Source organism: Pholcus phalangioides, unplaced genomic scaffold (genome assembly GCF_987345545.1).
Source record: "Pholcus phalangioides strain wild (caught in Gottingen) unplaced genomic scaffold, Ppha-v1.0 ptg000008l_1, whole genome shotgun sequence".
Taxonomy (NCBI): Eukaryota; Metazoa; Arthropoda; class Arachnida; order Araneae; family Pholcidae; genus Pholcus; species Pholcus phalangioides.
Genome location: NW_028301601.1, coordinates 5,018,913 through 5,041,714, shown reverse-complemented (window position 1 = coordinate 5,041,714; position 22,802 = coordinate 5,018,913). Strand labels below are relative to the sequence as shown.

Below are 22,802 nucleotides of genomic sequence, written 5' to 3'. Positions count from 1 at the left end.
TTTGGCATTGTCAGATGGAAACAGGCAACATACATTTTCTGTGAGGAAGTTTACTTTTCCCAATCATCTGTGCCACCAGCATCATAAATTAAGAGCAGATCATGAGACTTCTCAATTTTGATTTGAACGAGATGTTGGTCAAGAACTTGTGACCATGAAATAAGGCACAAGCTTTGAGAGTACTCTTGAGAGCACTTTGGTACTCGAGAGCAATTGCTCAGACACCTGTGATAGACAATTTTTTTTTTTTTTGCTTTTATAGCTAGCTAACAGTTTTTCTTAGCAACAGCAGTTATGGTGAGCCGTGGCGTTTAGGCTGCTTTGGACTAAACAAAGCTATTTGAAAAAACACTCGCAAAGCATATCATTGTCGCTTCAGTTTCTTTGTCATGAGTAGGAGAAACAATAATATATCTCCTCGTCACCAAGGAAAAAAAAATTATATGAGGAAATGGACATTAGCTATATAAACAGAGTTAGGGATAAAAGAGGTTTTACTGTAGTTGAAATGATAAATTGTTTGAAAACATTAACAAAAAATTATTTCGCTACTCAAAAACAAGGCCTTCGTGACCTTTTATACTACAGAAATATAAGACAGTACAGTAAAACCTCCCAACAATGGTCACTAATGGGACCTTGAAAATGTGGACACTGTTGGGAATAGCCATTTTATTTAAAAAAAAAACTACAATTTGTGATATACATATATGTAAAATGATAATTTGTTCTGTAATTGATTACGATAAAATTGTATTATTGATTTTATTAGAGAGAGTAGGCCTATATGATTTTTTGATATGTAACTGTAATAATTGATTAATCAGTTACTGGAGGATATCAGGTGATGTGTGGTGTGCCAGACCAGAAAAGGGTGCAAATTTCACCCTTTAAACTCTGCTTCAATATTACAAGGCGGGGAGCCAAAATGTGTACTTGCCTCGACTGCCCAGGCGTCTAGTTGCAGCTCTGTTATTCAATCTATAACGCTATTTTGGCATCCTAAAATTTAGGCTTGCAGTGATGAGGTAGAACACAACAGAAATGACTTGGCAAGGAAAACTGGTATGGATCATATTGTGTTCCCAAAATAGTTCTTTATTCCCACCCACGATCAACTAGATCATATATGCTATATAATATCCACAAGCCAAATGTAGCCCGCAATCTCAAATCTAATTTTGTAAAAATAAACTATATGGCATGGCACATTCTCAGATCACTTCAGTGAGCTACAGCACATTTATAGAACACTTGCGACCCTCACTGTATTTAAAGATCACTTTAGAGGCCTGAGACACAACTATAGATCACTTCAGTGGTCCTTCTTACCTCTCCACTGCCTTCAATATAGCCATCTAACATTTATATCCAGGAGAAATGAAAGCATACATAATTTTTTCCCCTATAGAGTTCAGGGGGGAAAAACTTGCTTGAAACCTATTTCTCTCGTAAGCGATATGCATATTTTTTGTCCAACCTTATGTCCATTGTTTGGAGGTTAACTGTAATGTTAAGTCTATGAAAAACGCCCAATTCCAACAGAATGTGGTCATTAGAGGAGGTTTTACTGTAAATGATTTGTACCAAATATTATTGAAATTTGGATATTGGGATGGACATCACAATTTCTAGAACAGATAAACATAAAAACTAATAATTTCAATCTAACGAAATCTTGATTAACAAACAGTCTTTAACTTAATTATTTTTCTTACGACCAGGACTTTGATTATTATCTATTTCCATGATTTGCGTTTTCATCATTCAATGTTAAAATAAGAGAATTTTGAATTTTTGAAATAATATGCTTGTTTTATGTGAGCTAGTAACGTTAACCCAATTGTATCTATAGCCTATGATTATTGTCGCGCCAATGCTACAGATTTAACGTCACCTAGTCACCAAATGGATGTGTTGTTATGGATGTATTAAGGTGCAATAATAAAAAGTCTTTTATGCCATTTCTATAGCTGGGAGTATTTTTTAATAAAGCAATTGGTTTTCTGCAAGTTTCATGTGCTTTCGACCGTATTAACACAGACAAAAAGTTATATTTTATAGTGCTACAAAGAGTTTTGTAAGAAGCCATAATGCACTTCTCTACATACGAAAAAGTCATTACAGGCATCCGGGAACAGATCTGAGGGCATAATCAGAACCATTTCCTCTCAAGTTTGGACCCTGCTTAATGTTCTTTGAGGAATATTGTTAATAAGTATCACTGTAAATACTTTTTGAAATACATTCTGGAAGATGCTAAGATAGTGATTCTCAAACTTTTGTCACCCATGGCTCTCTTGCCCTAGTCAATGCCTATCTCTTCACAATAACAAAGAATCACTTCAAAAGGCACCAAACCAGCATATATCAATATTGGTAGTTACAGTGATGCCCCTGGTAGCCATGATGCACACTTTATAAACCACTGTGCTAGGATGTTCTCCTATTTCACAATTTGAATGTGACAAGAAAGTATATAGGCCTATGTTGAATATTTAGTTTTGCCACAGTGTGAGAGAAAAAGGGAGTACTAAGCATGATACTGTCCATGAATGAAGACATAAGTCTGGTTCATTGCAATGTGATATACTAGGCATTCTGCATAAAGCCATTGTGACTGAATGATGCATGCTTTTTCTACAGTGAAATTTTAGTATAATGTTTCAAAGCATTGCGCAAAATGCTTTAGCATATTATGAGATTGTGACCCTTAGAGACCCAGTGCTCACAAACATGGGGATTTTTCTTGCTGTAAATATTTTTTAATCTCTGAGAGTTCAGTCTTGACTTCAACATTAAAACACCCATAATCCTTGAACTCTCTGAGGTTAAAAAAGGAACAAAGGAACTTCTACATTGGAAAAAAGCCCTACCGTGTTGTGCATGCATGCAGGGTCTAAAAAAAGCTACAGTCCAGATCTGTCATTCAGTCATATATTTGCAAAACACTATAAACGAGACCTGAGCGAAGATGGAGCATTGTGAAGCAACAAAAACAAACCATGGCAAGTGATTGTTGTGTTGTTTTAATGGCTTAATAAAGCATGTCTATTGTATTCTTTTAACGAGTTGATCAAAGTAGTTATTCATGGCCGATATCCACCATCTCTTTAAAAAGTTGGATGCCTATCTGAATGTCCTATGATGGCTCCTTCTAGCAAACACTAGCATGTTCTGTCGTCTTTATAGATTCCTTCACTTAATTCTGCTACACCATTAGATACATACTTTCACTAAACAGGCTCAATGAATTACCTACTGTATCTAAACTGTAAGGTAAGGCTGCTGTCAGGGGGCAGCTCACATTATTTCTATAAGGTGAGAGGGCAAAAACAAAAAAAAAACATGGTCACTGGATGCCAAAAATAGGTCTAGCATTGGTAGATATTTTTTTTCACAGCCTTACTGCTGTACCTGAGGATAATCTTGTGAGAATAAAAAGTTAAGCAGTATTTCCAAATGATATCTCAAAGTTTATGTCAACAATACAGAATTAACAAATCCACCCCCCCCCCCAATTATCAAAGGGGTGCCATGATAAGTGAAGGCTGTCCTCTATGCCAGCAGTTTTCAACCGGTGCTCCTCAAAGCCTGCCATTCTCACTAAAATGTTGCCAATTTCTTAAAAGTAGCCAATGGCAAGAAAAAAAAAGTTGAACACCTCCAGGGCACCTATTAATGGCATGACAGGCAAAATGATTTTTTAGGGCTCTCTATTCGGCTAGAGAGAAAGAGAAATATCTGCTACCCAATTTCATACACACTGTCAAATCTTTGACCAGATCCATTTTCACACGAAGTCCTTTCTACACTTTAGGTGCCCAGGTGAGCCCATGTATTAAGATGACATTGAACATGGCAAATACACGAGATTAATATTTATCATAATTACCGCACACATCCGCCCCTATTTTAGTAAGAATTATGAATTAAAGTAAGTTTTGTTAAAAAGAACAGACCTTTTTAAAAAGGAAAAAATTTCAAAAAGAGCGCAATTATGAAATTATACGAGTCATATCACCCTAATTATGATAGAAGAAATAAAAAATGCATTGTCATATCTTAGGTCGTTACGTTTAAATTGATGTTACAAGCAAGGTCCGTTAACATTATTCTCCAAGTAAATTAGTCACAACAGCCAATTAATGATGTTATAACTGAATTATCATTACAACCAAGTTCAACTGTACATAAAAAAAGAGGGCTACGGGCTCTGAAATAGAAATTCATATACTAAAAAGTGTTCCATGAGTCAAAGAAGGATGAGACCCGCTGCTCTATGCACAAGAACAACCAAGTATTGTGTTTGACAATCATAAATCGGTGTGCTTGTCATTTAAACTTTGTTATTCACCATATGGAATACATTTGGCTCAAAAAATTTCATAGAAGTGACATAACAGGTTAAAAAACTGATCTAATCTAAATAATCAGAAGCCTATGTAGTCATCTGTTCCCAGGAATGTCTAAATTTAAGTACAGAATGCCTAAAAAAAATAAAGCGGATGTGATCCATCAGGAGTTGCTAATGAGAATAGGCTTTTTGAATAATTTTTTAAACGTGGCAACAAAGTTACAATTTTATATCACAGCTGTGAGTATTGGAATATTTTCTATAGATAATACACATAGTATACATATATATATATATATATATATATCAATTTTCATCTGATGTACTCGAATCATAGTCAAAAGAAACTAAGGAATTCCTTTTAGAAGAATCACCAGATGAATCGGAAAGATTTACAATCGGTTCATCTGGGATAGTATTATTGGACGATGTGGATGGAGCTTTCTCCGATTTCTTCACGATTCCTAGGCTATGTGCGAGATCCTGTTTTGCAGAGTTCACAGGTTTTTCAGACATAAAATTAGGCACGTCCGATAGATCTGTAGACTTCTTACCACTCTTTGATGGTTGCTTTCCGCCGAGGACTGGTCTGGAAATTATTTCTTCTCTTTTAGCTTTCTGTCTTTCATCATAAGCTTCCGTGAAATAGAATCAAATGGAATTACAAATTGAATAATTGCCATACTTTCAATAATCACATACAAATATTCATCCCAACAATATTCCACGAAGAAATTTTTCAAAATACAATAGATGCCACTTATTAGGTACACAGATAATATTATCATTCAGGTATTGTTATCACTTTTGCAAAGTACGGAATGAACCAATACCATAACATGGTAAAAAATGTGTTTATGGGACCTTGGTTTATGTTATCAACTTTTTTTACACAAAATTTTTTTTTTGCACATTTTGAAGCTAATCCAATATATTGAACCAAATAAATTTTTTCCCATATGTTATCAACCTGCAAGACAATACAGGAGATCAAAAGGTGCACTTTTACTTCACCAAACACCAACTCTGGCCATATCACTATATTGCAATTTACTGCCATTAATGAGATGGTTTGGAAATGAAGGCGCTGTCTATTGATGGTCGCCTCAAGTTCGTTAAGGAAAATATCTTATCTATATCCTTCGTCGGGTTTGAACTCGGGACCATGACAGCAACCTTCATGGTGGCAGATTAGCATCTTACCACCACGCACTTGGGTGATAAGAGGTGCACTTCTGTCACTTGTTTGCAAACATTTCTATGCTCAGATAACTATGTCCTGATCGGTTTAGGGAAATTTCGCCTGACATTTTGACACTAACCTGATCACTATAAGTGACTATATGAGGGACCTCACTCACTCATGCAGTCACTCACTCACATGGCGATCCACTCACTTTTTTGCTCATATGGTCACTTGCCCCTACAATTGGGCACTCGTACGTTCACTTGGTCACTCACTCATAGTAAATCGTACACTCACTTGGTCACTAGCACAGTCAGGGCAGTCGAAATGTCAGGGGACAAAATTTAATGGGGATGAAACTTACCAGGGGCAAACTTTCCATATCCAGTCCTAATCGAGCCATGGTAGCTGCTATATTCAATGTACCTGTGAAGCTGCTTTTGCAATGACCATGTTATAGTGAAGACAAATAGCCTCACAGTTAGTGCCTACTCACACAGCGATACTAAAGTCTGGAAATTGATAATAGACTTCATTTCAGAGGATTGAACACGTATATTTCTGTGGAGCTCCTCACACAAGGATATTGGCAACAAACTATCCGATGCAACACAGTCACTGGCTGCACAATATCTAATGCAACAGAGTCACTGGCAACTTGGTGTGCAGGTCGAAAGAAACAATTGTACTGTGCCCCCATAGTATTTCTACCTATTTTCATTGGTCTAGGAAGTATGATGGGGTGACCACATGTTAGATTTAACTTGTATTTTTTGCTACCTGATGCACCCCCCCCCCCCATAATCTCCCTCAAGTAGAATGCGTGTAATATTAATATAGGTCATGCACACACACGTGCCTGTGGAAGAATATAGCAAAAACTCCATACCCCCCTCCATGATAAATGCAGTTATATTTTTTTCTCCCTGTACAGTAACAATGTGATCTGCTATTATCGAACGAATGTTATATCGAATGCTATTATCAAATGTTTTTCAAACATTTTTTGTGAATAATTTTTCCTCCCCAAAGCATGGGTGGAGATACCCCCCCCCCCCCAGCATCAATGGCAGAGCAGAATGTATACTCATATATATGAAGCATCATTATCATGGTCCTCCAGTTTTCATCATAGTGCTCCTCCCCCCGCCTTTTCAAGTCTATTTTGGCCTATGCCTAAAGTAGGGATATTTTACAATCACAGTCGAAATTCGGGAGGCATAATAAATTGTTGGGAGTTGTAGTGGAAATTCGAGAGATGTGGCGGCTGTGAAAAATATATCTATCTTATTATCCAAATGGATTAATACATTAATAATGGTGGATTATCCATTGGGATTGAACAGGTAATGTACCAAAACAAAAAGTTAATTTTATCATAATCATACTCACTTTGTGCTGGGTTCAGCTTCAAGAGACTGGCTAGTCTAATATCATCCTTAGATTCTGGTAGCAAGGTTATGTTGAGAGAAGATTTTACCAGAAGGGCTCTGTCTTTTTCCTCCGAAATCTTCGTGCTTTTTTTCTTTTCCTAGAGATACAATAAACATATATTTGTATGCACTTGTATGAGATTCTCAAATGTGAAATGCAAATAAAAGGATCAAAACAAATAAAAATATAAAAATATTAGAGTTTGTGGTTTTGGACAAGACATGTGGTTTTTACTGTTTAAAAGTGTGTCCAAGATATCAAAGTTCCTGAATTATAAAGGATGAACGTGACCTGTTCTGCCAGACAAAAGCCATGTTTCCATGTTTTGCCAATATATCACCTGCATAGGTATCAATATGCATTATTCATCACACTGACAACATTTTGGCTTTTTTACTCACCCTCAACTGCTTGCGTAAGATTTTATTCAACTCATAATCATCCTTCCAACGATCTTGGAGCACTTCAAGTTTCGCAAGTGTTGGGACAAGTGCTTTCTGCTTCGCCTTATCTTCTGCTCCATGCTCAAGACGATACATTGCGTCAAGAGCCATCTTCTTGCTGACTTCTTTTTCTGATGATTGATAGAGGAAAAAGTATGCAGTGGCAAACAAATGCAGTTTATTTGTTTGGTTACTTTTTAAAAAAAAATAGAACTGAATAATAGTTTTCACGAAACTGCTGACCGTACCTTCGGGAGCCACCTGGTTGTTTTGGGATGGATCCCATCTCCTCTCTTGTCTTCTTGCTCCACAAAGAACAGTATAATCCAAATTCTGCAATAAAAATTATGCAATGGTATATAGCAGCTCTCTGTTCAAAATTCAATTTCTGCTCAAATATCAAGTAAAGAAATTAGTTATCTACTAAAATTATATCAAACAAGTGGTTGCTAGGTGAAGAAAATATATGTGAGTTTTCTTAAAACACTAATAATTTACAATTCAAAACAATGTTTTTAAGACAAATAAAAGAATTAAGTGGTGTAACATGTTTCGACACTCTTGGATGCCATTTTCAAAAAGGTGTCATTATGATGTAACAGTGAACCTACAACAACAAAACATCTGTTGCTTTTGTAACATGTCTTTGGTTATTATTTGTATCGGGCCAAAACAGTGTACTAGCAACCACAGTAATATGAATTTAGTAGTAAAATTTTTTTTTATCCAGAAAGAAGTGCTTAATTACTTAGAACATTGACACAAAATGATTTTTTTAAACCCTCAAACTAAGCAAATGAAAAATTAATAGGCCACGTGGCTCACATACACCCCTCTCCCACAAATAACCTGAAAAAATGATACTTCTGATTCTTTGGCTGAATCATTCATTACTATCTACTACATTTATATTATTTGGCAATATTTTGATAGTTCCCTTTCTATTTAAAAAAAGTGACACAAATTTTGTTGTCAAAATTTTGTTAAAAAAGTGGGGCAAATCCTAGAAAGTAGGACATTTTACCAAAAAGTACGACCCCTACAGATGCATAAGTGAGAAGGGCATATAAGTGAATAGTATTATTAATATACATCTTTAGCAGGGAGGGCAGAAAATTGTATTATAACTGAGAGTAACGTTTAAGTGAGAGATCATGGTGTATTTGGATTTTACTTTCTCTACAACTCTGCACTCTACACGAGAAATTGAAATTATACGATTCTCTTTCCAACAATGAGAAGCAACGCTGGATCTTTCCACTTCCACCAGCAATTTCAAATTTATTGTGTGAATTCAGAAAAAGGAAGAACAAATTTTATTGATATTATCGCATCTATCAGAATTGTGTTTCACGGAAGTAAGCTTAAGTTTCTGAAAATTTAATTATGCAGATGAGCTCAGACACCAGTTTTTCTTTTTCAAAAGCAATAAGAAAGGAAAGCTTCAAAATACTAATTAACACAGTTTTTTGCTGTTATCATCGATTGGAAGAGAGCTACCTAAGGCAAACTGCCATCACTGTACAAGTTTGTTTTCTTAACGTTTCTCGCAATGCTAGTGGTTGGCATCATCTAGGACGGTGATAGGAAAACTACGGCATGGACCAGATGCAGCCAGCTTGGAGGTTCTAACTGGCCCACTGCAAATTTCAAAATAATAATGTAGAAATTTTCAATCTCAACGTTATTAAAAAAAATTCATCAATGGGGTGCTCAATTTTTGCATATGCAAAATATAGTTATGAGAATTTAAAGAGAAATGAATTTAAAAACCTTTTCTGAGAGTTTAAAAAGGAAAAAATTGTCTTTATTGAGTTTCATAATAAATTATATTTGGGGCCTGGTAAAAAATTTTGCCTATCACTGATCTAGGGCGTCAGGAAAAATTACATTACTGAATTGGAAGATTTTGTTGCGACAACAACATTTTCTAACAGCTGACTTACTGATTATCTAAGAGCAAGTATTATGTGCTTCTTATAATTTTTACGGCTCGCTTCTTCACACAAAATGTTCAAAGTATATACATAATATGACACACAATGCACTTTACCTGTGGATCGGTCTGTATTTCGAAGTGGTTTGTGCATAAATGGCATTTCATCCTGAATTTGTAGATAGGAGTCGAGTAATACATCCCGACTTTTGTCTTTTCTGCATTGTACCGAACTCCCATTCCTATATGGTTGCCACACCCATCGCACCAGATGTTGAAAGGCATCTCGAACCTATAACAAAAAAAAGATGTTGGAAAATGTCCACAATGTTGTCTTCAGTATCATAACATAGATGGGGGTTAGTCCAGCAGAAATTTGGGTGTTTTTCAGACCTTTCACAAATTTCAGATCTGAAAAACTCACCCATCACAAAATACAAATTAATGAAAGTGTAAACTTGGTACTTTATTTTTGGTGATAAATTAACAACATCGTTTCGCTTTCCATAAAATTACCTACTTAAAAAATTAAGGGCCATTTTGCACAGAAACAGGACCTTACAAAAAAAGTCTGGACAGACCCCTGATGTAGACCGATGCTCGAAGAAAATTTCAATCAAATAACATTCAGTGAAGGAAAAAAAACACTACTCATCACATTAAATTATTAAGTGGTAATATTCAAATGAAAGGGATATTTATATGATCAAAATAAATGATAATATAAATTATTTGTAAATACCAACGTAAGCAACTTTGGACAAGAGATAATGCCTCAAAAATAATGATTCCCACAAGAATCGTAATAAGTAAGTAAGGACCATTTGCACATGGAAATCAATGACTATGCAAAAAAAATAATACAGTGAAATTATCGTGAAAACTTTGTTAAGCATGTGTCCTGCAAGATATCAAAGCAAGGTCGTGCTCAGGGTTCCCCTGAACTATAGAGGGAAATCAAGGAAAAGATCCCAGAAATGGCATCAGAAGCATGACGTAAATTGTCGCCATTGCATCAAATAACAATAAAATATTTCGTTTTTGGGGGTGAAAGACAAAATTTGCCAAACAGTCAGCATCAATTCAGTCTTTGGTTTTCCGGATATTATGCTGAGGAGAACTCGTAAAGAAAAGTCTTCACGTCTCCGCCGGGACTCGAACCCAGGCCCTCTTGCATACCGAGCAAGCATGCTACCATCTACACTACTGGAGACATGACCCTGCATTACTTATTTCACCACTGTGGTGTGAAGCGCTGAAGTAAAGGCATTAATAGCCTCTCTTAACTTCAGGAAATGGCCCCGGGGTGGGACGGTTTAGGATGGCTTTAGGACGGGCTGAGAAAAAAGCCATCTATCTCACTCTATGGAGGGAGAGCTCACAGAGGGTTGGGACACAAGGAATTTCTTTCAGAGAAATTTTGAGATGGTAGCTTCAAAATCGCCTTAACACTTAAACCACATCCTATTGTCTGTAGATGATAAGCATAGTAGCCTGCTCAATTGATTTGCGATGTAGGAAAGAAAAAAAAAATTTTTTTTTCTCTCATGTACACAGAGGGGCATAATTCTTCAAAAGGGTTGCGTAGTCAATAAGCATTTTTCCTAATTTTTTTCAATTAACTAATGTTATATATATTTGTATCAGCGTTCGAAATCATTGGTGGTCTACTGGTCTGAAACCACTGATTAAACAATTGGACCACTGAGAAAAAAATTGTGGTAGTCCACTGGACCAGTAGTGAAAATGCCCCCTCCCACTTCCGCAATGATACATCGATTGTGGAAGAGCCCCCTATGGGAGAATCACAGACACGCCAAATGACTGACTGCAGTTCTAATTGTTTTTTATGGCTTTTCGCACTCTTTGGTGGTATATTACACACACACATTCTTCTAAATGTGTGTGTAGGCCTACAAGTAATATAAACTATTTTTTACTTGTAACATATTAGAAATACTTGTGTAATATATTTAGGAGACAATATGAATTATTATTCACAGCAGATTTTGTTTAGTGGACCAGTAGGTTATTGATTTTTCAATTCTAACACTGTTTGTATGCAAAGTCATAATGTCACATGTGTCTGTTATCATCTACTTCACCAAAAACCAACTCTGGCCATATCGCTATATTGCAATTTACTGCCATTAGTGAGATGGGTTGGAAGTGAAGGTGCTGTCTATCGGTGGTCGCCTCGAATTGAGAAAATATCTTGTCTATATCCTCTGTCTGTTATCATCTGTCACCTGTCATGTAAGTTCAATGTACTACTGTATATATGTTTTTATATAAAAGAGAATTAAAATAGTTAATGATATAAGCATAATCGGTCTCATTACCTGATTATCAAGATCCCCATGTGTAGTTTTCGGGCTCTCTCCCGGAGAGGATGCGTCCCCCGAAATTTGTTGATCGAACCCTTTTGTGGAGTCCATTCTGGTGGATAATACTTATTTACAGCTTTTCTTTCTGCCTATTTAGAAAAATATTTTATAAGTAAATCAATCACCAAAATAAATCCATGAACAAATATCACTTAAATTTCAAAGTAAAGTTTTGTACAGGCCTACACAGCGTTATTTTTTTTTCAATTAAAAAAATATATATATTATTAACTGTAATAAGTGTCATTGGTATTACTGTAAAATCAGGTGTGATTGTGTCAGGTTTTGAGGTGTAATTGAATATTTAAATTTGTGGTTCGTGCTAGAAACACAAAATTTTATCTCCAGTACATGGCATTGCTATCTGCTGTATTGATGTAGTCGCTATACAACACTCTGTTCACTGGCTTTAGTTTTATTGAAGGGTTTGTTTGTTACTTAGGTGATGACGGACAAACCTCACACAAATTTTGCGTTTATCAGAATCCCCAATCACAATGATTTCACGCCGCAGATTCATTTCTACCTCCATAATTCAAAACACATGACAAAAGTTGATCCCATAGCAACTACTACTAAACCACACATGCACCTCATCTATATTCCTGTGGAACTTCTAACGAATTGATGCATGATGAAATGTGCATGTATGTGTAACCTGTGAATTTGTTTTCTCTCTAATGCTTGTTATGTGTAGTGCTACCATCTGCCATCAATTTTTCCAACTATGAACTATGACTGAAGTGTAATGATTGTATTGTTGTAGGCGTTTTTCCTCCCTGTGACGAGACTTTTTAACAGGGAGATCGGCCTGCATTTCATCCTATAAGTTAGAACCACAGAAAACCAACTTCAGCTGATCACCACTGTGGTGACAGTGGAACCAGTGTCCCCATGATGCGAGTCCGTCACTATGACCACTTGACCACCACAGCGACTTCCATAACAACTGCCAAACTCTGTCAACATGTATCGCCATTACGCTCATTGCTGGTCTCCCACACTGATGCTCATCTTCAACCTTTTCATAATCAATCTTTCACATAAGTGTGTGAACAACTGAAATACTGTCTTGCAAAATACAGCTTCATCTCTGTGCACATTTTGCAGCATTTCGTGGGTTTCTGTTCAATTTTACCCAATTCGAAACAGAATTTCATATCAATTCCCTGTTTCATTATGTAATACACTAGCAACTCTTACCTTACACAGCTCTGTATGAACAAACACTTGCCAAGAAACTCCGAGAAACAAGCGCAGATTGCAGGTAACATAGGGAAGAATATAATGCTCATGTGACAGCACGTGGGCTGATTACATTTTGAAATGAGTGATACATCCTACTTACAAATCACACCTTGAATATCCCATTTAACGATATTGCTTTCGGTCCTAATGCATTTTTAAAGCGTTAATATATTTTATCTATAACAATAGCTCCTTTCTAAGGATACATCCCTTGAGTACTGTTACAGAGACGTTTTACTATTTACGCGCACAGGATATGGCTAAACTTAATAGCCATATGCACAACCCAAAACTGCGTATATGACTACAAATATAGTCACTTAATTGAGTATTTCAATTAAAAATACAAGCGTAAATTCACTGAGTATAGTGAGTCCCTACGTACCAAACACATATAAGCTACGTCATCGACAAAAAATACACTTAATCAATCAAATTTGGTATTAATATGAAAACAACACAAGCAATGATGAATAAAAACTCAAATTTCATTTAAATCATTCAATTTAACAGTCAAATAGATACCATTCTTCTCCGTCACACTTGGGAATGTTTTACACTCACAGGAAACGCCTCATATGTAAATATCGACGGCTGTGACTGTAATATTTCAAGAAGAATAAGCGTCTTGACTTGACTTAATTAGCAAATCAAGCTCCAGGAATGAATTCGCAGGGGTAAAGCCCATCGTTGCAGAAATGTTTTGTAAACAGGAAAAGAAGTTACAAGGTCGTAAATGAACGTAATGGCCGTTTGTGTTTTCCTTCATTTTTTCGTCGGCTTCGTGATGAATTAAACACGTGTGAATTTTTTTTTTTCGTTGCGAGAAACTTTTATAAACAACAAAAGACATTTCCTCAATTTAAGAGATAATTTCTACGTCGATTAATATGGTATATTCATGCGTGGCTCCGGATTGTAATGAGAGATTTAGGAGAAATGGACCAACTTTCCATAGGTGAGAATTAAAAACATAGAAGAAGAAAAAAAATGTAATACCTCTTGTTTTACAATGTGTAAAACTTTTTCTTTTGTACTATTTCTAGACTTCTAGTGTTTGTCATGAGTGTTATATTTAATGTTCACATGAATCTGTGGGTCTAAAAAGATGCATTTGTACAATTACAAACACAAAGGCCACAGCCATGGCCCCACAAGGGGTGGGATGACAAGGCTCCAGCCCTAGGGCCCGGGACAATGTTCATTTTTTTTTTTTTGTTTTTTCATGCTATAAATTCATAATAAAGGGACTCGTGAAAGTCTGGCGAGGGGCCGCAAAAGATTCCAGCCTAGGGGCCCTGCTCCAAGATGTGGGGACCATGGCCACAGCAAGCAAATTGTCCAATGAGGCGGCTGAAAAAGATTGTCATTAAAAAATATGGATGCCAGATGTGACCAAACTATAGCAACCCAATGTAAAAACCTATATCTTGAAAATACATAATACTCTGCCCCCGCCCCTTTCTAATACATTTGATTAGAAAGATTATGGTTGTCTCATCTAAGTATAGATAGCTTTCTGATGTACTCCCAACATGTTTATCATATTTCTTCTTAAACGTGTCAATTGTGTTAAAATCCCTAATCCTAGAGGTAAGTGGTTTTATTTATTCATAACTATTAGTCCGTTTCAGGTTAACTTTGCAGTGAAGGGGAAGCTACGAGGGAACCACATCATGGGAACGAAAGCCTCTTAACCAATGTATTGATGCACGGCCTTGGTAAGATATGGCCGATTTTTGCCAATCTCACAGAGAAAAATCTTTTTTTTACGTGTAACGTAATAAGTGTAAAAAAATTGCACAGTAAATTAGTAATAATTATAGAATTAAAAAAAAGAAACCAGCGCCGATACTTTCAGAAATTAAGTGAGGTTTTTTAAATAATTTTTTTTTTTTTTTTTTTTTTATTAGAAAGTGTTTTAAAATTTAGAAAAATAATTATCCTACATCAGCGTGTCTCTTACTCTTCATGTGCCGTAAGTAACGCTAAAAATTTCGAAAAACATTAACATTTTTCTGCAATATTTCCCTTCCTTAGCTGAAATTTATTTATAAAACAAATTCCAAACAATAATACGAAAGCAACGTATAATTTTAAAATACTGTGTATCAACCATAGCTTTGAAAAACTTGGGGATTTAAAAATTTTTTTTTCAATTTATATGAAAAAAATGCACGTTAAATAAAATTCCTGAAGCCACTGAAAAAAAAAAATTAAGAACAAGCAGATTAATTCTGTTTTCACATGAAAATGCAGGAATAGCACCAAATAATAATAATGTGGAAAAGTTTAGAATTTTTTTTACTCAGTTTTCTTGCCGAAATCTCCGTCTTTCATCCCCCTCCCAGAATGATATACATCGATGACACTTGTTTTCACGTGTTTTTGTCTTTTGTTACCATTGATGTGCTGCTCATGGGGTTATTACGGATGATTCTTATGGAGTTTTGTTTACAGCGAGTATTGTATGCAGGAAAGGAAGAGCCAGAGAACGTTTTAGCGTGAAAAGAGAGATATAACAGTCACATAAAAGATGGAAGCCTAACTCACTGTGTCCCCCTTACTTATTTTATCTGAAGAAAACTAAAGGCAAGGGGCATCTGGAGAAACAGATGGCCCTGCTGGATGGAACATGGCGTTCATGTTAGTGAAGATACGACTCGTGTCGACACTCTCCGTGATCGGCAATAGGGGATTCAGCCACCATTCACTCTTCCAAGAAGGTGGCAAGAAATAAATAATTAAAAAAAAAAAAGGAGCATCTAAAACAAAAAAAAAATTTGCACCTATAAAGGGCCTCTCACAACTGTATCGACGCTCTCGTGGAAGAGAAACACTTCCTGTTATCTATGAGTGAATATCTCAATTCACTGAAGCCTATTTTTGGGAGAAAAAAACTTATTGAATATTCACATTGATATAAGCCTATAACTGCATGTAAAACAATGAAAAATTGTATCGTTATGGAAAATTCAACCGAGAATAGCAATGTAAAATATGTATGTATATTTCAGTATAATTAATTTGGTGTAACGAAAAAGCACAACAGTGATATTGGGGGAGAAAATTTCTAGGATATCTCGCCTATGTTGTTGCCATTGCTATGGATTTTCGATAATGGTAACCAATATTTTTTCTAATTTTAAAATTTTAAATGATTAAACATCGGTTCAAAACAATATTTTTTTAGTATTTTTTTCAAAACCATAGAAAAAAATTGAAATATTCTGCATAAAGGATCACCATAAACCTCCGATGTATGGGAACTATATTTTGCGGCAAAGGAATACACTCTCTACCTTTCTCTTCACTGCAGAGTTAACCTGAAACAAACTATAGTGAAAAACACCCTGCGATATCACAACCTGGAGTTGTCCCTTATGAAACTGGTGCCCCCTTGTCGAAGCAGTTGATTGATGGTGAATTAATAACTCGTGGTCCATCTCATCCATCCTGTTGAAAATTTTAAACACTTTGATCATATCCCCCTCCCCCCCTACAACACCTGCATTCCACCAATGTAAACATATTCAAGAGAGATCAAATCTCTCTTCATAGCTCAGGCCTTGTGTGCCGACAACGCATGTAGCTCTTCTCTGCAACCCTGTTCAACCAAGTCTATGTCCCTCTGTAGGTATGGTCTCTAAAACCTTACAGCATACTCCAGTCTAGGACAAACTAAGTCTCGGAAAAGCAGAAGAATCACTTTAAAAGAATGCAAAGAACTAAGAATGTGAAACATAACATCTGTACGCTTTTCTCTACTCTGCCATAGCTGAACAATATTCAGAAAGCCTAAGCTGTTCAGCGTTAAAGTCATTACAATGTAATAAATGTCTGTGTTCAGCATCACATTTCACAAGCAGCTTTTCTAGTTTCACTAGCTTATGAATTTGTGGAATGGCTGCAAAGCAACAAGGGTGAAATTTGAGCTTATTCGAATGCAAAGCAGAATATTGTGCTTTGCTCTGCAACAATCCTGTAGCTGATTGACTGGAAATGTTCTGCAGTAAAAATCCCCATAATAGTGTTTTCTGCACTTTTTCTTAGAATTCTTCCAGGTTCTGCAGTAGCACTAATAGTTCTGCGACATACATCAAAGATTTCAGCACATTCTGCTCTAGGCTATTCGAGTATGATAGAGTTTAGTTGATGTTTCAACAACACCATTTCACAGTAGCATGGCAAATTGAGATCAAGTAAAAGGGATGCAAGATTTTTCTAGAAATCTGAATTACTTTTGAAGCGTAATAGCATAATTGAGTTCAGTGGTAATGGAGCAAGGCCGTAGTGGGGGGGGTCTGGTCTCCCCGAACGAAATTTCTGGCTACAGGCCTGTAATGGAGATTATGGTAGTGGAGCCTTGATTAGCCTCTTATCTAAGTGTGTAGCATGAATAGAGCTACAAGATGAGGTTGTTGATGTGCTGTTTGATACGAGAACATACTGTTTCTCTGATGAAAAAACAAGCAAAGTAGGATAGGGTCATAAAGAGTAGGTAATGTTCCAAAACATTAGCATTGTGTGATTTATGTACCTTTCGTCTACACCAGGGATTGCCAATCCGCAGCACGCATGCCAATTGTGGCACACCACATGGTATCATGGGTGGCACGAAAAGAAGTTTAAAAAATTAAGGAAATTCTGTTTATAGAAGAGTTGATCAGCTTTGTCCAAGATTATTAAGAAGACACCAACAAATATATACAGAATTCGTTGGTATCTTCTTAAAATTCTGTTTATCAGAGAAATTCTTTTTGTTTGTTTTTTTTTTTCAAAATGAACTCAAGACCCTTGAAGTCATTGCAATGTAATGAGTTGTCATATTTTGACTGTTCAGTATTATATTTCACTCACTTTTTGTAGATATAATTACCTCATGGGAGTATGGAACAGCAACAAGGATGAAATTATAGTTAATTTGTGTTTTAAGTTTGCGGGGAAGGGAAAGCGACAAGAGAAACCATATCACAGGTTTCTATGAAGGCAACAAAAGCCTCTTATGTCGATACCAATGTATCAGTTCGCTGCCTCAGTAAGTTTCTCATTTACATTCTGTACGCTTCATGGCAACCGCAAAAAGACTATAGTAATCTTGTATACTTTTTTACAGGACTTAGTGCAGGAGGAGGGATATGTATATTCATTAATTGTTGGGAGAGGATCTTTCCCCCACAATATTCATGGAAGGGGCCCACAGGGCCATAACTGCGGTGGGGTCAGAGGCAGACAGGTTTGGTGTCAATTTCACCGTTTAACAGCCTCCGTCAACATGACATGGGGCGTTACAATGCTTGCTTGCCTTGTCTGACAAAGTACTTAATTGCTGCCTGTTGGGCTCAGATAGTCTGAGTCCTTGGGTTTCGGCACTTATGCTGTGATTCATTATATATTAGCGAACAAATGATTTTGTGATAAGTACAGTAGATTGTTGTCATTTTTTAATGATTCTATGATCGTATTAATCATTATGGTAGTGATTTTTATTTTTTGTCTTCAAAAGGTTTCCAACAAAAAAAAGTCTGCTTCAAGAGTGGATTGCTGCAATGAAAATAGAGGGATTCAAACCAGACAAAAACTCATTTGTTTGTGCGAAACATTTCAGACCCCTTGATTATGCATCGGGACACGAGAGGAACAGACTGAGGGCAACCGCAGTGCCATGTGTCTTTGATTCTCCCAAAGCAGACCAGGAAAAAACAATGTTCGTTAAGAAGCAAGCTGAAAAGCCTAAGCTTTTGAAAAAAAATAAAAAACTGAGCTTTTGTATAGCCAGCATCGCTCTTGACCATTCTTACAGTATCAGCTCCTTCATCGGTGAGAGCACGGAGGACACAGAATCTTTCGTAGGGAGGCAGACTGCTCAGAAAAAGATCTTGCGGGCGAAACAGACATTATCAAAAAGGAGTAGAGGATCCAGTGATGTAACTATAACAGATGATGATTGTGACTATATATGCTCGAACAGCGATGGTCCAGAGATGGTGAATCCGTGGCAATCTCGAGTTATTGAAGCATGCTTCTTAATCCCTGTGATATGTGATTTAGAGGTGAGAGACGATGATCCTTATGAGGAATCTGGGGAAGAAATCTTATCTTGAAATTTTATGTTTCCAAGTATTGTGGTGTGTAGATTCGTACTGAAATGAATTTGGCGTATTTGATGGCAACTAAGTCAATTTCGATGGAAATACCTGGGTAATGTCTTGGTATTTGGATGGAATCCCAATTGAAAATTAGATTTTCTTGATTATCGACGTGTGTATTACATGAATCCTGTGCTGTCCATGTGTGCATTTATGTAAATTACATATCTCGAGAGTTAAAAATAATTATGATTAATAATTTAAAATGGGGTTTAAAAAATCAATTGCCATGACAACTAAAAAAGTATTATTGGCATCTGAATGGGTTTTTTAAGGGGGATTTCCAAATTGAAGTTGGTGGCTAAGATTTCGTAACCAAAGTTGCTGCCAAATTGGCAATATCTGATTACGCCAAGGTTCTGGTCCATTGGAGGCCCAGAATTTTTTTCATTTTTCGCCAAACAACTTTTTAGAAATGAGATGATTGCCAAAACCAATAAAAATACACAATGTTCAAACAAGCCACTACTTAGCCATGCGTTCTCGTATACTCTGGAATTTCTAACAAATCTGTACATGCCAAAAAGTGTACGGGGCCCCCCAACATATTTACGCCATCAGAGTTGGGCTTGTTTAGTGTTGTTGCTGCTATTTGTCTTCCATATTTTGAAGTGAAGATAGTAAATGTCTAAATTTCCATCTTGTGTATCAAGTTGAGGTCTTTCTTGCTCTCTGGGGAGAGACTTTTCAAAATGGGAGACTGGCTTGTGTGTGTATTTACACTTTGAAATTGTGTGTACAGTCAACTGGGTGGTTCAAACATAGATTGGCAATAAAATAGATGATGCTTAAAAAAAATTGTCACCAATTAAAATTTTTTAAAAATGTCAAATTGTCAAGGTATTGATGACAAAAAAAAAAAAAAAAAATCAAACTCATCACAACTTTGGTCATGGAATCTTAGCTAATTTGGCTGCAGCCTAAAGTATTTAGTCTTAATTTGCCAAGCCTTGATTTAAAAGACCATCTACTTTTGTTATAATCGAAAGTTGATTGCTATAGAATTTCAAAAGTTTCTTGTTTTTGAAAAAAAAAACTGCATTGCACATATTGTTTTTTAAAATGCCAAATGAAATGGTGTTTTGTATAGGTCTATTAACTCTTAAAGTACTCGTTACAGAAATTGTTATTTTGTGTGTGTATGTTGAAGTCAGATTTTCTTTCGTTTTTGTTCCCTCCTCCCATTACGTTTATGAAATTTTGATTCTGGTCATTTTGTTTTATTAAAGCATTATTATTAATTGTTGATTCTTTTTAATATTATGTCTTCCAAATGATGGTACAGCTGTCTAGAGATGCAAGAATATTTCTCCTGGATGTAAAAATTAGAGAATAATCGAAAATATTCATTTTTATTTTAAACAATTCAAATTTTTTTACTAATTTGTTTATATTGTGAAATATAAATCAGTTTTTGACATTCGCCCCCCAATGACAACGTTTAGTTTGAGAATATTCTCTCGGTCACGATGAAGATTTTAAAAACCCTTTAGATTAAAACCTTAAAAAACTATTTTAAATTTTTAGAAATAAGTTCAAAACACACACAAAGCAAGCTATTTTTCTCTTTTACATTTACGTAACATTTCTTTGCAAGTTATGCAATTCAGCCTCACGTTGGTTTCATTTTCTTGCTTTTAAACTTCAATATTGTTGGCTATTAACTTTATTCCCTGTCTTCTTGATGGGAGACAAGAATATTATCTGGTAATTTAAGAACATTCTAAGTTATTTATTATAATGCATGTGATTACAAATATTCTTGAGAATAATCTCTGAAAGGACTACACTATTATAAATAATATTCTCTGGAAGGGCTATTATTAAAATAACTTGAGAATAATTATTTTCGATAAGAATATATATTCCTTCCAGAGAATATTCTCAAGGATATATACCAGCTATACCCAGCACTGCCCTGGTTTTCTTCAATGAGGCTTTTTGGATCTCCCTCTCTTTGAGGGACATACAAACCGTGTCCAAGTTAACCAATATGGCAACTTCCTGCAGACTCAAAGAAACAAATCTAGATTAAAGAAAGAAATGTTTTCTCTTCCCCCCCCCCCCCGAACTTCAAGTTGTCCATCTGCCTATTTCTGCTTCCAAAAATGCTTAGTTGTGGAATTTCTTTGATGTATTTTATTTGGGCCCATAATTAATCTTAAAACAATCTAAACTATATGTATTCATGCAGTTGAATACTAAAAGACCATTTTCATGATTGAGAAATAAAACATTGAAATCAATGTTATTGCATGAACATCCAAAAGTAGGTCCGGATTATTTTATATTTAATTTTGTGGGCTTCGTATCTCTAAGCGAACTCAACATTCCAAAAATCAAGACTTCAATATAATTTTTAAAATTATTGATGTGAACCCCCCACCAGATTTCTGCATTTCTACAATAATATCGACAATTTTAACACCAATTTTTATGGGATCATCCTTTGCCTGTCCCTCAAAGTGATGATTCTGACGTCTATTCAAAAAGCTCTCATTACTGGGAAGATTATAATGGTTTGCCACTTTTTCAAAGGCATATACATGTCTGAACGCATGGCCTAGGGAACCACGGTAACCAAAGTAAATGTTCGGAAAGCGATTGTTGAGACCCAAAAACTAGTGTTGCCTGACTTTTTTTGCCCTGCTCTGATGAAATTTTAAAGCAGCCTACGGGTTATTCCAGGTCCCGTTTGGTATATATGTAAAATCTGGCGACGATCAGCCTAAAACTAGATTTGTATAAAGTACATACTTTCACATTTATATATAAAGATATTATAAATAACAGGAGAATATTCTCAAGTTATTTATAATAGTCCTTCCAAAGAATATTCTCGATAATTTTACATCTCTACAGCTGTCCAATACCACACAATCAGATGCAACTAATCTAGGTCAGTGTTCTACTGCTGGTCCAGGGAATTTTATTTCCAGTCCACAAATTATAGTTTTACTATTCACACTTTTAACCCATTCATAATTTTTTTTTTCCCAGCCCATAGGCCTAAATTATTTTCCCAATCACCAGTTGTGAAAAGATGGAATTATGTCTAGACTAACGTTCAAAAAAGTTCAGAGACATTTTTCATTACAGAAAATTTTTTATATATATATATATAACCTGTTTATTTGAAATAACTACCCTGTGTACAATTACGTCTTTTTATCATTAACATCTTTGTATGAACAATGTAGTTAGCAGGTTTTTTTTAAATCGCATCCTTCAGTGCCTTTGTTGCTGTGCTTCGAAACTTAAAAATCTTTGCCCCTTAAACAAATTTTTTATCCGAGGAAAAAAAAAAGAAAAGAGTCGCATGGGACAAAGTTAGAGGGTATCAGAATGTGATGTTTTGCTGGATAATCTGGCACCAAGTGAGAGGCCTGTGGATGGTTAGACGTCTACATGATTCTGTGAGATGCAAGCGACCAGATTTTTAGACGGCCACGTTATGGGTGCTCCATCAATACGGCTGGCTTCTAGTGCGAGATTTACCTGTCAAAAACATCACATTACTTCTATAACTAGTTTATTCCCCTTGAGAGAGAAATCGTGACCATGCGATTTCTTTTTTCCCTTGAATAAAGAATTTGCTCAAAGGACAACAATTCTCAGGTGGTGCTGGAGAATGTGACAAAAAATAGCTTGCAATTCGCATT

The 22,802-nt window shown here is 35.8% G+C and overlaps 2 protein-coding genes across 3 annotated transcripts; one reads left to right on the top strand and one right to left on the bottom strand.

Annotated features, from left to right (window-relative positions):
- Positions 1 to 1,967: 1,967 nt before the first annotated feature.
- On the bottom strand, positions 1,968 to 13,593 carry LOC149083537 (coiled-coil domain-containing protein 130 homolog). The gene is made up of 7 exons (XM_089234063.1): positions 13,517 to 13,593; positions 11,699 to 11,832; positions 9,474 to 9,648; positions 7,669 to 7,753; positions 7,379 to 7,551; positions 6,936 to 7,074; positions 1,968 to 4,992 (listed from the first exon to the last, which is right to left on the bottom strand). The coding sequence occupies exons 1-7, from the start codon at positions 13,517 to 13,519 to the stop codon at positions 4,664 to 4,666; spliced, it is 1,038 nt and encodes a 345-aa protein (XP_089090189.1). The 5' UTR covers positions 13,520 to 13,593; the 3' UTR covers positions 1,968 to 4,663.
- Positions 13,594 to 13,704: 111 nt separating this feature from the next.
- On the top strand, positions 13,705 to 20,381 carry LOC149083536 (uncharacterized). Of its 2 annotated transcripts, none has more exons than XM_089234065.1 (2): positions 13,705 to 13,949; positions 18,498 to 20,381. In XM_089234065.1, the coding sequence occupies exons 1-2, from the start codon at positions 13,882 to 13,884 to the stop codon at positions 19,093 to 19,095; spliced, it is 666 nt and encodes a 221-aa protein (XP_089090191.1). In that variant the 5' UTR covers positions 13,705 to 13,881; the 3' UTR covers positions 19,096 to 20,381. The 2 variants fall into 2 exon arrangements, with proteins under 2 accessions (XP_089090191.1, XP_089090192.1); XM_089234066.1 differs by having other exon boundaries at positions 13,713 to 13,949; positions 18,472 to 19,991.
- The last annotated feature ends 2,421 nt before the right edge of the window (positions 20,382 to 22,802 follow it).

Excerpts from the sequence above, each read along its gene's own strand:
- LOC149083536 (XM_089234065.1), top strand. The coding sequence starts at position 13,882 with ATGGTATATTCATGCGTGGCTCCGGATTGTAATGAGAGATTTAGGAGA. Across the intron at positions 13,950-18,497 it reads AATGGACCAACTTTCCATAG|GTTTCCAACAAAAAAAAGTC; the intron begins GTGAGAATTAAA and ends TGTCTTCAAAAG.
- LOC149083537 (XM_089234063.1), bottom strand. Across the intron at positions 7,754-9,473 it reads AAATACAGACCGATCCACAG|AATTTGGATTATACTGTTCT; the intron begins GTAAAGTGCATT and ends TTTTTATTGCAG. Across the intron at positions 7,075-7,378 it reads TCTTACGCAAGCAGTTGAGG|GAAAAGAAAAAAAGCACGAA; the intron begins GTGAGTAAAAAA and ends TTGTATCTCTAG.